The sequence below is a fragment of the Protopterus annectens genome, chromosome 2.part0 (assembly GCF_019279795.1).
Source record: "Protopterus annectens isolate FY-2018-M chromosome 2.part0, PAN1.0, whole genome shotgun sequence".
In the NCBI taxonomy this organism is placed as follows: Eukaryota; Metazoa; Chordata; order Ceratodontiformes; family Protopteridae; genus Protopterus; species Protopterus annectens.
Genome location: NC_056728.1, coordinates 1,613,306,810 through 1,613,323,625, shown reverse-complemented (window position 1 = coordinate 1,613,323,625; position 16,816 = coordinate 1,613,306,810). Strand labels below are relative to the sequence as shown.

General features: G+C 41.4%; 1 protein-coding gene across 1 annotated transcript in view; it reads right to left on the bottom strand.

The window, feature by feature from the left end:
- Window positions 1-16,816, bottom strand: part of RB1CC1 (RB1 inducible coiled-coil 1) — a gene marked incomplete in the record, with an annotated part of 2,392,675 nt that overhangs the window by 1,889,828 nt on the left and 486,031 nt on the right. Inside the window, 1 exon segment of the mRNA XM_044061705.1 lies at window positions 11,165-11,299. Within this exon segment, the coding sequence (XP_043917640.1) occupies window positions 11,165-11,235 (71 nt within the window).

Below are 16,816 nucleotides of genomic sequence, written 5' to 3'. Positions count from 1 at the left end.
AGCATTACGAAATAAACAAAGCCGACCTGTTAAAAGGTCATCCCCCTTTACATTGTCTGTTTAAATTAAGCAGGAACCATGCAATGGTAAAATGTTTTTCCTCATGTTTTTTATTCCTTCTGATTTATTTTGGGTTTATATATATATATATATATATATATATATATATATATATAGATATAGATATATATATATATATATATAGATATAGATATAGATATATACATATATATATATATATATATATATATATAGCAGCTTATAGCCTGGAAGAGTGCACTTACAGATGTATACTGCTACCCCGTTAACTTCACATTTAAATTCTATCCTTTTGGTTGTCAGCTGTATAAGTGGGTACTGTGCTTTAACTGTTTATCTTCAGTAAGATCTGTAACTTCGGTCACATTTCAGTTGTAACCAAAGTTCAATGACAAATCTGAAGAAATACACTGCAGAACTTGAAACTCTTCAGTGTGATTAATCACTTTTGAAAGATAAAATTTAAATGTGACCTAACTTTAACATCTTACTGAAGATAAACAGCTAAAGCACAGTACCCACTCAGACAACTGCCAAGTAAACCTGTTCTAATACCATTAACCATTTCAAGGGAGTCCAATCGCTCATAACATCTGTTGCTCTGACAACGGAAAAGTACCGATTTAACTTTCTTAAAACCATTAATACTGCTCTTCTTCCTAGAATACATCTGAAAGCAGAGAATATGAATGTCTGAGACGTAGTGAAGTTTACATCATTTCGGTTAAGTGCAAGTTGACTGTATGGGTTTGAATAAGTGAAACCACCTACTTATTATACAGATTCTGATAAAATTTGATAAGATTTGAAAATTTGTCAAACCTGGCTCGAAGTAGTAAATACTAACCATGACTTCAGATTATAAATATATCTTAGTAACCCCTCAGTCCACTATCTGCTGCCAAAGGCATGCATCCAGATATTTCTTCCCCAATGGAAAGATTTCAAAATATTTTAGTTTCAGTGCTCTACTAGCATGATCAGCTATAATTTTATTTAAGCTAGTTTTAATAGCAGCAATGTGCGATAAAAACCAGTGGGTCACGCCTTAACATTATAGGCTGCAGTCTGAGGAGTGCCAGTTGTATTTTTTTTTTTTTAATGAATAACTGATTTCTTAGCTTTCAAAGCCACTATATTCTTTCAGACAGATTTCAAAGCTAAGCCAATCACACATTTTCTACAAAGATAAACATATAAATCCAAGAAAAAATATGAACCCAAGAAGAATTAAGTGTAAACTAAAGTACTCAAAGCTAATTTCCTGTGGATTACACCTTGGCAATATAACTATGCAAAATCTAGACAACCTGGGTGCTCTACACAATCCTGCCCCTAACTGAACTTTATCTAATCCAAGCACAATATTCCATTCGCCAGTTCACATAATCCACCACTCCTGAAATTCTATCCACTTTATTAAAAGACAACTCCCTCAACCTGTACCAAGGGGGGAATATATATTTACAAACTTAAAGCAGCTCCCCTACTTAGGATATCTGACAACATACCTTTCCTCTCTAACTCTGTCCTCTCCAAATGAAAGGGTGCAGCCTTATGAAGAAGTACAGCAATCCCCCCCCCCCCCAAGTCATTCATCTAAAAAAAACTGATATAATAATATATTCAAGCTTTGTTCATTTCTTACTGTTAATTTCTTGAAATCTTAGGCAACTAAATACATTTATACTTGTCTTCTTTGTAAAACAAGGGCACATTACCAGCTTCTTCCTTAAATGAAAAAAAATAAATGAAAAAGAGTAACAAAATATAGTTAGTAGTGGCTTACAACCATATATCACCTATCACAATTAAATGATTTATAATTAAGCAATGACCCACAAGTGCGTGTGGGTATATCAGGATTTACCTACGGCTGGCATGGTTTGATCACAAGAGTGAAACTAAAGTGATTAAAGCCAACCATGGATAAATCCTGACATACCCATAACCACAAGTGGGTTACTGCTATTACACAATGACATTACTTTAAGAAATTGCTTACCCTTCTTAAATAATGTCTTTGTACAACATCGCTGTAATGTTATTCAGCATGGTTTCCTCATTCTTCCATGGTTTCTGATTTACTAAGCACGTGTATGGGACTTAATATTCCCACATTTGCACAGTAAATCAGTGCTACTGGAAGTTAAGCAACACAGAAAATAACATCTCAGTTGCTACGAGGCAAAATTCTGGACATTCTCTGAAGATTTAGAAGACTGAGAGGTACCAGAGTCTGCAGAGTTTTCAGAGGGACAGTGCAAAAAAAAAAAATAGATGGAAAATCAGGCAACCTTCTACGTCTATTTTTGAGAACAGACCGGATTTTTCTTCTGTTTTGCATTATTCCTCTACAGCATATTCCAAAAAAAGAAGTTATGTTCTTACCATAATGTTCCATCTGTGTTGTTGATCTTCATTCATTCATTACTGATGGGTATCAGTTCCGTCCTTGGACAGAGTCGGCTGTTATAACAAACTCGCTCCAGCCAAAAAAAACCCTTGAGCTAAGCTTCCCCATAGTGTCCCTCTCTCTCTGTCACCTCAGATCAAGTTTGCCTGTAAGACAGGAAAAGAAAGAGTGGAGGCTTTATCTGAGCAAATTCTCTACTATAAGGTAGGACCAAATCCAAGCCTCCAGGAGTCTTTCGGAGGGGGGTGGTGGGTGGGAGGTAATGAATGAATGAATGAACAACACAGATGAAACGTTATGGTAAGAATGCAACTTCTTTATCTGATGTTGTTAATCTTCACTCATTCTTTACTGATGGGACAGAGTCCCTAACTACTTTATTTCCTGGGAGGCCCTATGGAAGGATAATTCCTGAGCACCATTGAACCAAAGGAAGCTCTCTTCTTGGAGACCAAATCCAATTTGTAATCCGTGATAAAGGTATGAGGAGTGACCCATGTGGCTGCTGCACAAATATCAACCATGGAAGCTTTTGCATGGAAGGAAACAGATGTTGCGACTGATCTGGTTGAGTGCACTTTGACCTTAGATGGTAGAAGAGCTTCATTTTGTTGATGGATAAAACCAATGCAATTCTTCAACCATTTAGAAAGACTCACTTTGGAAACGGATCTTCCCAATTTTGGTCCCGAGAATGATATGAATAACTGATCAGACTTTCGTAGTGATTTAGTCCTGTCCAAGTAGAACCGCAAATGTCTATACACATTAAGTAAATGTAGCGAATATTCCCCTTTGTTAGAAAAATTTGGGAAGAAAACTGGCAAATCAATTGTTTGGTTAATAGTCAAATCATAAATAACTTTAGGTAAGAAGGTGGGATTAGTCCGGAGTGATACTCTGTCTTTATGGAAAACCATGTAGGGACGTTTTATGCACAAGGCTTGTAGTTCACATATTTGTCTTGCTGACGTAATAGCTACCAAGAATAAAGTTTTCCAGGATACAAATTTTATATCACAGGAGGCAGCTGGTTCGAAATGAGGATGAGTCAAAGAATGTAGAACTAGTGTCAAATTACATGGTTCGATTGGGTCTTTGAAGGATAGTCTAATGTGCATGACACCTTTCAAAAAGGTTTTACTTACACTGTGAGGAATCAAGGATGAGTCCTGGAAGCCATTGTGGAACTTACAGATAGCCGCCAGGTGTACTCCAACAGTTGACACTACTGCCCCTGAATGGAGAAGTTTAGACAAATAGTCCAGTACCAAAGTAAGCCGAGCTGAAAAGGGATACTATTTCCTTCTCTCGAGACCAGATTATGAATCTTCTCCCCTGTACGACACATTCTTCTGGCTTCCCATAAACGATCCACCAAGAAAATTTATCTCAGCAAGTGGAGTACAGGTTATTCTGCCTGGCAATTACTGGAAGTGGAGGAACCAAGCTGTCGGTTTAAGGCTCGATATGTCTGGATGCATCAATCCTTGTGTGTGTGACAGCAATTTCGGAGTTGGATCCAGAAATCCATGGCTGATGTACTAGGCGAGGCCAAAGAAAGGGAAACCAAACTTGTCGGGGTCAATAGTGTGCAATGAAGATTACTCTGCCTCTCAACTGAAGAGCCTTCTTTAGAAACTGTGGAATCAGAGGAACAGGAAGGAAGGCATAAAAAAGTCCCGTGGGCCAATTGTGTACTAGACTGTCCCTCGGGGACTCCCCCTGTGGGGGAATTAGGGCAAAGTAGCTGCTGCATTTGTGGTTTGCGGGGGATGCAAATAGATAGCAGCAGGATCTTCACCACTATGATATTATTGAGGGACCACTTGTGAGGCAGGAGAACGCATCTGCTCAGTTTGTCTGCAATTATGGTGGAATCTCCAGGAATGTGCATTGCTATCAAAAAGCGGTTGGAAGCTATCGCCCATTGCCAAATTTTCATGGCCTCCCGACACAATGGGCAGGACTTGGTTCCCCCTTGTTTGCTGATATAACAGACTACGGACATGTTGTCTGACTGGATAGCAATTGTCCCGGACAGCAGGACATATTGGAATGCTTGCAACGTCAGAAGCACTGCCCTCAGTTCTAGGACAATGATATGCAGGTTGGCCTCCACAGGTGACCACGTGCCTTGGACTGTCTTTCCCTAGAAGCGACCCCATCCACCCCCGCCCCATCAGGGAAGCGCCTATGGTCACTATGGGCTTGGGTTGAGAGGGAGAGAAAGGACAACTCCATATGTCTTTTTCTGGCTTCATCCACCAAAATAAGCTTCGTTTGCATCAATTTGTTATGCGGATCTGAAAGGACAAAGAATGAGTCAAAGGGGACCATTACATTAGTAAAAGCCACTGTAGAAGCCTCATGCATAGCCTTGCCAGAGGCACTATTGTAATTGAAACTGCCATAGATCCTAGCAGTTGAAGGATTGCCCGAGCTGAAACGTTGTCCTGAGAGGGTATCACCCGGAGTTGAGACCTTAGTCTTTCTAACCTGTAAAGTGGGAGGGAGGCTAGGCAAGACTGAGTACTGAAAGTTGCCCCTATGAATTCCAAACTTTGAGAAGGAGTCAACTTACATTTCTCTTCGTTTACTGAGATCCCTAAGGATTTTGCTAGCTCTAGGGTGTAATGTAAGGCTGTAACCAGTAGATGCTCGGTGGGGGCGGTAAGGAGCCAATAGTCTAAATATGGAAACACTCGGAATCCTTGCAGTCTCAAGTTTGCTGTTACCACTGCCATGCATTTGGTTAACACTCTGGGGGCCGTAGAGAGACCAAAGGGAACTGCTCGGAATTGGTAGCGACTGGCTCCCAGCCGGAAGCAGAGGAATCTTCTGGAACGTTTGTCCATTTTTATGTGATAATACGCATCCTGAAGATCTATCGAGCACATCCAATCTCCTTTCTCTAGAAATGGTAGGATTGACTGAACTGTGACCATCAGGAATTTTGTTTGTCTGACAAATTTATTTAGGATGCTGAGGTCCAGGATTGGCCTCCAGTCCCATCTTTTTTGGCCCTAAAAAGAACCTTGAGTAAAACCTGGTTCCTATGTGGTCTGGTGGGACTACTTGGATGACTCTTTTTAGGAGCAGCTTTTGTATTCCTTGAGCTGCTGCTTCCCTTTGACTGGGTGGAACGTTGGGAAAATGCCTTAGTGGTCTTGGGTAAAGATTGAAAGGTATGTGATAACCTCTGGTAATATTTGCACCCAAAAATCTGTGGTTATTGTTTGCCAGGCAAGGTGGTGCAGAGAGAATCATCCCCGACTGCTTCCAGAGGCAAGCAATCGGGCTGCTCTTCAGGAGCACTGATATGGCTATCCAGAGAATCTATCTCTGGATCCCTGATTACACTGACCCTCTCTGCCTCTGTAGGGGTGTCTTCCAGAGGTTCCCCCTCTGCCTCGGGACAAACTCACCATGTGCGTCACAGAAAGGACCCTGAGATTTCTTGCACCACATCTTTCCACTCCTCTGATTCCTAGAGTAGGATTGTTGGAGGGTGGAAAAATGTACACCCACAGCAGACAGGGTCTTACCATCCTTTTCACACCTGGCTAAAGTGTCTTTTACTTTTACCTTTGGGCCAAAAAGAGAAGAGGCCTCCATGGGAGTATCGGGAAAGGAAGACTTAAAAGGGTCACAAAATCACATAGGCGCATCCAGGCATGACATCTCATGACAACGCCTGCACCACTGCTCTAGCTGCCCCTTCAATAGTATGAGAAATCAACCGCATGGACGAGTTAGACATGGAGTCCAGAGTGGCAAGCTGTTATGCAACTTTGTCTTGTACCTCATCAGAAACTTGCTCCTGCTAAGGTTACAGAGTTCCAAGACTAGGTCTCTCTGAAGCCGGGTAAAATGTACCAAATAATTCAATGACCAAATAGGAAAGGTCAATGAATTAGAATACACCCGCTTCCCTAACCTATCGTCCCAGTCTCCCTGTTTGGGGGATGGACAGTAGGGCTTTCCTCGGCGAGCTCTTTCTTAGTAACTGCCACCGCCACCATAGCATCTACTTGTAGGCATCTGGACCAGTGTGGGTTTGTCCTCTAGTGGAAAAAGAATTTTGTCTGGTCTCTGAAAGAGAGGTTCAATGGTGTCAGGATTCCTCCAAGATCGCTGCATCATGAGCTGAACCAGGTCATCTGTAGGCGGGGTCACACGAAGTAGAGGGTCAAGCACGGAAAGCCTGCAAGAATACAGACTCCTCAGAGGAACGGTTGGTGAGCTTCCAGTCTTCCCGCTGTTTTAAAATGTCCAGTATGTCTCCAAAGGAGACATCCTCAGGGGGGTGACCATGGGGACCCTTCTCTTCATCATAGCCTGCATCTTCGGTAAGGGATTCCTTGGAGGAATCCACGTGCTTCCTCTTGCACAATCTCTTATGTAAGTGGAACCTCCTCAGCGGGGACATCTGAGGAGGACTCTGAAGAGTACATACCTTGTGGAAGGGTATTTGAGGTTCCCATACACGACATCCCAGAGTAGTGAACTGTGTCAGATGCAGTTCAGAGGACAGATATATATGGGTCTCTGGCACCGAAGGAACCAGCTGAGAGCCTGCAGAGGTAAGTGCCCTCTCCATCACCTGGAAAGTATGCCTGCCTGAAGAGGTGTGGGAGCCCAGAACTGAGGACAACTTCGGGACCAGGGTCACACCCCCTCCGACATGCCCACCCCCAGGGAAGGAGCCACAATAGGACTCAGTGCCGCCAAGACAACCGAAACCATAGTAGACTGCGCCGAACAAGATAGGTGCCTTACTAGGGGTCACATTGTCGACAACCCACTCAAGATCCCGAGGATGGCTCGACTCTGAGGGAGTCGATGGCCATAGGGTAGGGCTTCAGAGCCATGGCAAGGTCTACCAATGGAACCAAAGAAGCTGGTGCCGGGATAGGTGTTGGTGTCGACGGCTCTGATACCTCCAAGGAGGTCGAAGGAGGAATGTATGTCAGAGTCTGTGAAGAAAATTTCTCAGCTCCGGGTGGGAGGATTTGGAAGGAGTTGGAATTCCTCTGGCCGCCAATAGCTGATCCACAAGTCTCACTATGTCGAATTCCAAAAGGATCCTGGAGGAGCAGGTTGACATCCTCTACAGAGAATCAGGGCATTACAGAAAGGGATTGAACTGTTATCCAAAAAAGGGATCTGCCGATGGGAAGTATCAGGTCCGAGGCAATATTTCACCTTACGGCACCGTGGTCAAAGGACCAATAAGTTGTATAGGAGGCGGAGTAGTGACTGGAGTTGGGAAAACTATTTTTGGTGCCAAAAGAGGTATCGGTACTAAAAGAGGTATCAGTACTGTATCGGTAGTTTTAACCATGGGAGGTAAAATTTTGGGTGGTCTCGTAGTCACAAGCGGTAACGTAGTAGGTGCTTGAGGCATTGGTGCCAAGGACAGTACCAAAGTTGGTGGTTGAGGTCCTAGTATCGAGGACAGCTCCACAGAAAGGGTTTGAAGTCCCAGTGCCAAAGTCACTGGTGTCAATTTAGGGAGTTTTGCTTTCGGTTCTGTAGATTTAGCAAATTCTGAGTCACAAAAATGAGTTGATGAAGGTACAGACTGGCTCCTCTTTTTATGTTCCTTTTTAGGAGCGGTTGAGCCCTCTATCTCAGATATAGCCTCCGAGAAAGGAGGTTTTAGGAGACCTTTAAGTATCAATTTATTTTTTCTTTCGGTCAACGTACAGGTGCTACAGCCCTTACACATGTCACATGGTGGTTGAACTTTCAGATGTGGTACCCCGAGATAGTAAACACAAGACAAATGACTGTCAGAATACGGCATTTTTTTGTTACACTGATCACACTACTTGAAGCCTGCTGTTCCTTTTTTCCCTTTTTATCAGTCATCATTAATAATAAACCAAAGACTTATCAGACAACAATCAGCAAAAAATACACACTTGCACAGTGAAGAAAGAAGAACATTTTATTTATTTATTTTTTTGGTGCCAACAATGAAATGTTAAGAAAGAAATATCCAACGGGTAAAGAAAGGAGGGGGAATACCAGCAATGGTATTGAAAGTTACCTCAGAGGTAAAGGAAGGCCTGTATCAGCAATGGTACAAAGAATACCATAAAAGAAATTCGTAAAGAAAAGAGGAAAGTACTTCAACAGGTAAGCAAAGTCTAAACAACTGCTAGCGAATCAAAAATATCACAAGGCAAGCGAAGAAAAACTTCAACGAATTATAAATTTTTAAAAGACTTAGCTTGAGAGCTGGCTTGACACGTCTTGATAGCATACATGGCAAACAAGATCTGAGGTGACAGAGAGGGGCACTATGGGTAAGCTAAGCTCGACAGTTTTTTTTTGCTGGCACGAGCTTGTTATAACGGCCGACTCGGTTCCGAGGATGGAACAGATACCCATCAGTAAGGAATAAATGAAGATTAACAACATCAGATGAAAAGTTTGGCTGCTGAATAGACTTGTTTCTATTGGTTGTTGTTGTTTGTCTTTCGGCTTTTCCCGGTTAGGGGTCGCCACAGCGGAACTCCGGTCCGATAATGACTGGCAGTTGGTTTTTATGGTGTCGAGTTGCCAGCCCGATGCCCAACCTTCAACAAAGGCACGCCCATTCAACGAATGTCTTTCGAACGCCCACTCAACCGAGGGGAGGACATGCAGACTGCACACAGAAGGCACTCCCAAATCCAAGCCGAGACTCGAACGGGAGAACCTCTTGCTGTGAGGCAACAACGCTACCGCTGCAATGGGCATGCAAGCTGGGTTGTCCAATCAGCATGTTCGGTTCTGAACAAGAATAAACACATCACTGTATAATGTTTATTAATGTCTAATTGATTTACAAAAAACTGCAACAAATGTTTAACAGACACAAGCCAATGCAGGACGTGAAGCAGTGAGAATGGACAGGAGAACTGGTGAAACCTCCTTGTAATGCAGGTTTTAAGGTATGGCTGACTCAACCTACATTGTTAAAGGGACAATCCCAGAATGTAAAATTCTGACTGAGAGAAACTTATCCTGATACCTCCCAGCTGTCACTACCAACTTACCACGCCATCATCAACCGTACACCTGGTTTCAATTTACTTTATGCAGCCCTATTTTCATTCCCTCTGGAGAACACAATTAACAATATTCAGTTCCTGTCAAAGCTTTCAGTCCCCAATCAATAGGAAACAATAAGGTTATTACACTTCTGTGTGTTTGTGGTGAGGGTGGTTTGGCAAGACTCTCAAGTGTTTACTTTCTATGAACTTGTCAAAAAGCTTCTCTTAATTGTGCAGCTCTTAAAGGAAAACTCCACCAGAGAACTAAAAACAAATCTGTTTTTTTTCACTCTGTTTCCTGACCTATTTTAACACCTCAAAATGCTTTATTTGTAATTTTAGCCTGTTTTCCACAACATGGCTACCAATGGGGCTTGATACATCAATGTGAACTTGTTCTCCCTCAACCTTCTTTCCCATAATGCTTTGTATGACTCATGCCATACATAAGGAAGTCACTGTGAATTCCCATGCCATTGACATACACGGGGATTTGTGAGAGTCACTGACATATTCTATACCTTCTGTGAAAGGACTGCTTCTTTTCTGTCTCTAATCACTCTCATTAATGTTTGGCTCAGACCTTGATTCACACTATACTTAGAAGTTTATCCAGCTGCAGCCAGAAAAGTAGCTACATTGCAGACCTTTGTTCAGGGTTTTCTTTTGTAGTACAACAGGAATTGATTCGGCAAGGGTCTCTCAGTGGATTAACAACTTTAACACCTCTGCAGTAGTGTGGGGGAGGGGACTGTCAACTCATTCAACTACAAAACTGTTTAAAATGACTATTCTATTGCTTGCGTCACCCACTTTTATTTTTCTTTACAGGTCAGAAAACCATTACACTTGACTAGTATTCATAGATCAAAAAATAAAACTTGAAAAAAGAAGACATCTACTGCTGCTCGAATCTTGCATCATTCTGATGCTTTCTACAGACCAAGTGGCAGCCATGCATATTATCACAGCATTCAGAAATCCACACAAAATAAAATATGAAATTAAATGAACAGAAAACTCAGTTTACTAATGTTTTAGCCTTGTATTGCTCATAAGCTTTCCTGCAAGATAGTAGCAAGTGAGGTCATAACAATGCTGAAAGGCTACTTTTCTATGAGGATAGAAAGCTCAGGTGAAACTAATGAATGACTGAAAACTGTTGAGAGTACAACTGGAATTTGAGATGGAATTTGACTAGGACCACTGAAACTTCCTGTAAGCACCCCTCCCCAAATCCCCCCGCCAAAATAAATCTCTGGGATTGTCCCTTTAAGTTTCTCCAAAATGTTAAAACACAATGCTTCACAATGCACTAACTAAATCAGCACCACAGTATAATATAATAGCACTTGCATGTCTTGTTCCAGTTTCTCATTAAATGGAATATCTTAAAATCATTTTGTACTCTTGCAAAAGTTTCCACCGTCTTAACCATACTAATTAACAAAGTTAAAACTAGTTAAATAATGTGAGGACTGGCATTATTTCACTCTACACACTAATGAAAAAGTTTATTTTCTGACAAAAAATATTCTGTATTCTGCAATGCTGAGTTACAGAGAATGGCCAAAACTAATCATAACTGTGTTGTGTTTGTGATTGTTTAAACCTGCAATAAAATGGAATAAAAAAAAAATTCCAGTCTAAAGTTCCTTACGTTTGCACAGCAAGTTCGGTATCAAAAGTAAGGGTGGTTCCAGTGTTGACCAAGAAAACATACAACTTCATGTTGCTTTTGCCAGCTTCCTTCAAACTGCACCCTCTTTAGCTTCGTATCATCATTCACAAGTTACTAAATATAAATTAAATGAGAAGATATTACTGCAAATTACAGTGGCATACTATTTTAAAAAACACATTAAAAAGCACAGATTTACAGATCAGCAGTTACATTATGAGTTGCAATATACTCAATACACTTGTCAAACACTCAGCAGTAAAACACACCTGATCAAGAATGAAACACAGTAACCAGACTTTTTTAAAATAAGAAGCATGCAAAAGAGAAAATAAAATGGAATAATCTGTTTGCATAATCAATACTTCTGCCATGTTACACACATGGCATACCCTTTTTTCTACTTGCGTGTTTTTCATAGCTTTTTAAACACTAAATTTGTAAAGGCAGAGTATACATTTTGTGCAGATGCTTAAATGCACATTATACAACACACAATGTGAAAAACTAGCAGGCAATATGCTCACATACAAAAGTGTGAAGAACTAGACGCTTGTTACAGTTTTACATCGCCTCCATTCTGTTCACGTTTGTGGCCAATCACACCAAGACTACTGAAAGTGAAAGTTGCAGTAACAACTATTTCAAGACCAGTCGTCTCTCTACACACACACACACACACACACACACACACACACACACACACACACACACACACACACACCATAAAAAGTGCACCGAGACAATGTGTTACAGTCTACCCTTAAAGGATAGTCTAGTTAACAAAATATTTTTTAATTTACTATATAGTACAGGTTAATAACACCATTTACAGAAGAGACATTTAACTGAGTTGCAGGATACAAGTGAAGAAAGGGCAGAGTCTTCACACAATAGGAACAGAAAAAAAATCAGATAAGAGTTAGTTTGAAAACTCAGTCAATACACATGTCAAGTAGATTAAAAAAAATCAAACCAAAACAATCAGAAAAAAAATACACTTCTTCCTCTTCTACTGCTTAGTCAGCATTACATATGAGTAAGAACCAAATTCACACAAAAAACACAGGCAGGAACTCAGGATGACAACCTCACCCTAAGGACAGAAGAACATTAAATGCTACAGTTGTCAAAAGCATTTGAAACGGCAAAACAGTTTAAACCCTTCATTACTAATGTCAACAGGAATGTCTCAAAGACCACCGACTGTTTTTAGCTATGCAGTTCCCTGTATTATCTCCAAAATGCTTTGACATAATATAAGAAAAGTGTTTTGACAAACTGTCAAGAATTGTCAGGCAATACTGTTGAGGTACTGCCTCTAAAATACTCTTGCAATGTGTTCCTAGCCTCAAAGGCAAAAGAACAGAGCTTTGAACAGAAGTGATCACTGTAATTTTACTTTAAAATTAAATCTTGCAAATGTTAGTCTGCCAATTCGAAATGGCACTTTTGACCTGAATTTGATTCTACCCAAATGTCAATCTCAATACAGCTTCAAAACATAACATTTTTAGAACAATGCACCAGAGTAACCAGCCTTGTAAAACTTAAAGAATGAGCTAACAGCTCTTAAGGCAAGCACATCCATCCACCCTCAGCCCCTTTTCCCAGTTTTGCACATGGGGTTGGGGCGTCACTTCAACAGTGGCAATCATCTAGAGCCAAGGTTTGCACCGCTGGGTGGCTAGCCCTGCTGTGGTAGTTCATCCGTACCACACACTTGCACAGAGACACAACTAGGGCCAATTTAGAGTGTCCAATCCAGCTGCTGCATGCCTATGGAATGTGACAGCAAACCAGAGCACCCAAAGGAAACCCACACAAACAAAGGGAGGTCTTACTACTTGCAGACACTTTATTTTTTCCATAGATCATTACTTTCAGCTGTGACTTAGTAAGACAATACTAATGACATGGCTCAGCCATAGTATGAGTTTCTTAGTCTGGAAATGTGTGAAATGTACTGCTTGTTGCAAACTAAATACAAACAGAGCTGTCAAATGATTATATAGATCTAGAGGCCACATCTATAAATACAGTACCATATCTACGAAGCAGTTTGATATATTTTAGCAAAATTCTTAGGAAAAAAATGCATAGTTATGGAGATGATGTTTATAAACGGGCATACATATGCACAACTTTATCTTTACATAATATGTTACTTTATTAGTCTAAATGGTAGTGGGGGGGGGCAAACAGAAAACTTAACTGTTCGAGATAAATTTATATAATTTTATTGCTAATGTAATAACATCTCCATAAAGAAGATGGATGGAATTCAAAAACAAATTACACAGTATGCAACCATAAACTGTGCAGTTACTGGCAACAGGTGAGGGTGATTCAGAGAGAAGCTGTGCAGCTCAGTCAGCTGCGTGCCTGCAGATTATGCAAGGTATGCAAATGCCAACATAAAAAAAGATGGATGAAAATGAACTTGTACAATCAAGAGAGAGCACTGCCACGCAAATAAGTTTCTTACACGTGTTAAGTTTCCCATTAACATACTTTCTCCACATATCCCAAGTGAAAATTTGCAATCAGCCATCAAGATGGTCACTATTCCAGAAAAAAGGGGATATGTGGGGTGAGGTATCTTATGCCAGCTGGTGTAGTTGATATGGTTGTATAGAGTTAAGTATCTGCAGTGGGTGTTTATTTTACCACTTGTTCTTTTTTGGAGTAGAAGTTCAAACAGTGGTGGGTCATTCACTGCATGGAAAGCTAAGCAAAGATCACCCCCTCTAGAGTCTGTATGACACAGAGTACAGGTTCAAGGCTTTTAACCCAATAGCCAAAGGTAAACAGCCCATATATATCTGCTGCGAAAATGCTGATGCCTCTCAATCTTGCTTAGGTGCTTTAGTGGGGTACATGCCAAAAGAACAGTTGTGTAAAATCTTACCATAACCACAGATGCCCTTCTCTTTCATGTTGCAGTATTCATAGCAATGAGGGATTCGCTGCCTAGGCGACCTGACAACCTACTGCAAGGTATGTGCAATGTTGCACATAGGAGAGCAGCTAACGTAGGCCATAAAAGTGATGTCTGCACATACCGGAATGCCCCAGTCAGAACACCAGCACAAGGATAAGAGGTAAAAACAAACTACTCTAAGAAAAGCATGAACCAAGGGGGAAGGAGGGTGGGATCGAATACTGCAACATGTAAGAGAAGTACATCTATGGTTATGGTAAGATTTTACACAACTATTCTATGTTCTTCTATTCCCATGTTGTGGTATTCATAACATGAGGGAGGGTACCAAAGCTCATGAAAGGGAAAGGTGGGAACAGAAGTCTCCATGAAACCATGCAGGACTGCCCTGGCAAAGCCTGCTCTGGATCCGGAGATAGTATCCAGCTTGTAATGTTTGGTGAAGGTGAGGACAGACGACCATACAGCTGCTTCCAGAATACGGGCAGTGTCCAGACCACTGAAGAAGGCCCCAGAGGAAGCTACAGCCCTAGTGGAATGAGCTTTTACTGAGGAAGTGTGTCTTTCCATAGAACACATAGCAGAAGGAAATGGCTTTAGAGATTCAAGTGGAAATAGTTTGTTTAGAAACAGGCTTTCCCAGCTCCCTGGGATGAAAGGAGACAAAACAGTTGCTCTGATTTCCTAATGGACTTGGTCTTGTCTATGTAAAATCTGAGTAGTTTATGCACATGCAAGGAATGTAGCACCCTTTCACTAGAATTTTGAGGGGAAGGAAAGAAAGTAGGTAGATGAACAGATTGGTTAAGGGACAAGTCATTAACCACTTTAGGCATGAAGGAGGGGGGTTACTACAGAGTGAAACCCCACCCTTGCAGAAGATGAGAAAAGGTTGGGAAACCATTAAGGCTTGAAGTTCAGAAACTCTTCTAGCAGAGATGATGGCTACAAGCAAAATAGTCTTCCATGTGTAAAACTTCAAAGAAGATAAAACTGCAGGCTCAAACAGAGCCCGAGTAAGCTTTTTCAGTACAAAATTCAAATCCAAGGGAGGAGGAACAGATTTCCTGGGAGGTCTGACATGAAGAGCGCCTTTAAGAAATAGCTTAACCTCTAGCCAAGAAGCTAAAGCAGGAGATAGAGGCAGACATGTAGAAATGGTGGATAAGTGGGCTTTAACAGAAGAGTGAGCCAATCCAGCCTTAAGCAGCTTACACAAATAAGGAAGAACTAGGGGAATATCCACTGAAAATGGATCTAGTCATTTCTTCAGACACCAGACAGAGAACCTCTTCCATTTGGACAAGTAGGATCTCCTAGTATTGGGTTTCCTGGCCTCCTACAGGACTAGAACCACATCCCCAGAAAAAAAGGTGCCAGAAAGGGATTAGAAGCCAAATCACCCACACAGTCAGGCTCAGAGTTGTTAAATGTAGGTGGATAAGAGATCCCTCGTCTTGCATGAGAAGATCCACCCTATGAGGTAAGTTGTGATGATTGCCCTTGGCTAACTGCACAAGAGGAGGGAATCAGTGCTGTCTTGACCAAAAAGGGGGTTACCAACAATATTTTTAGTTTGTCCTGCTGTATTTTCAGCAAAACATTCTAAATGAGTGGGAAGGGGAAATGCCTAAAGAAACATCCCTTTCCATGAGAATGATAGAGTGTTCACCTTCCATACCAGAGGATCTAGGATTCTGGCACATTTTGAAAGTTGTTGTTCAAGGGGAAAGCAGAGTGATCTACTTGAGGAGTACCTCACCAGGAGAGAATGTCCAGAAACACATCTCTGTGAAGCATCCATTCATGAGCTTGTGTCATGGACCTTGCTTAGTGTGTCTGCCAGAACATTTTGAGCTGAAGGAATGTAAACGGCTAGTAATGTGTGTAAGGTACGACCCCCCCCCCCCCACTTGTTCACATTCCAAAGGACTGTGGCGTTGTCTGTGAACAGTTTCAGGACACCAAAGGCCTTGAACTTTTAAGTTTCCCAATGTTGCTCCACAACCAAAGTCTGAAGCATCTGTAAATTGCTCCTCCACATGATGTGGTGCCTGTAGAGGAAGTCCAGGATTAAGAGACATTTGTTGAATCCACCAGTGGAACTCCTTCAGGCAAGGGAGAAGAGAAAGAACAAACTCCAGAGAATGAGCATGCTGGCACAAGAGTGTTTTCAGATACCAGTGGAATTTTTGCATGTGAAGTCTGACTAAGGGTGACATGTGGATAACAAATGCCAAGAACCCTAGCATTAGGAGAAACACTCTAGCTAACAGTGAAGTTAGAGGAAGCAACTGTTTGAAGGAGATCAGCAGAGACTGCATTTTTTGTGGAGGGAGAAAAGCCATCATAAGGTTTGTCCTTATCCTGCAGCTCAAAAAAACCTGATCCTGAAAAGGGTTGAGGGAAGATTTGTTGTTGTTGACAATGAACTCCAGGCTTTGGAGCAGGGATATGGTGGTTCTGTGGCAAAATGTCTGGATAGTTTGCTTGAATAAACAAGTCATCCAAGTAAGGGTAAATCAGAATTCTGTAAAGTCTGCAAAAGGCAATGACAGGAGCCAAGCATTTTGTGTAGACCCTTGGAGCCGTGGACAGTCCAAAGGGCAAAACACAGAGCTGAATATGACAGGAAGAAACAGAAAAACTAAGAATTTCCTGAAGAGAGGGTGAATGGGGATATGAAG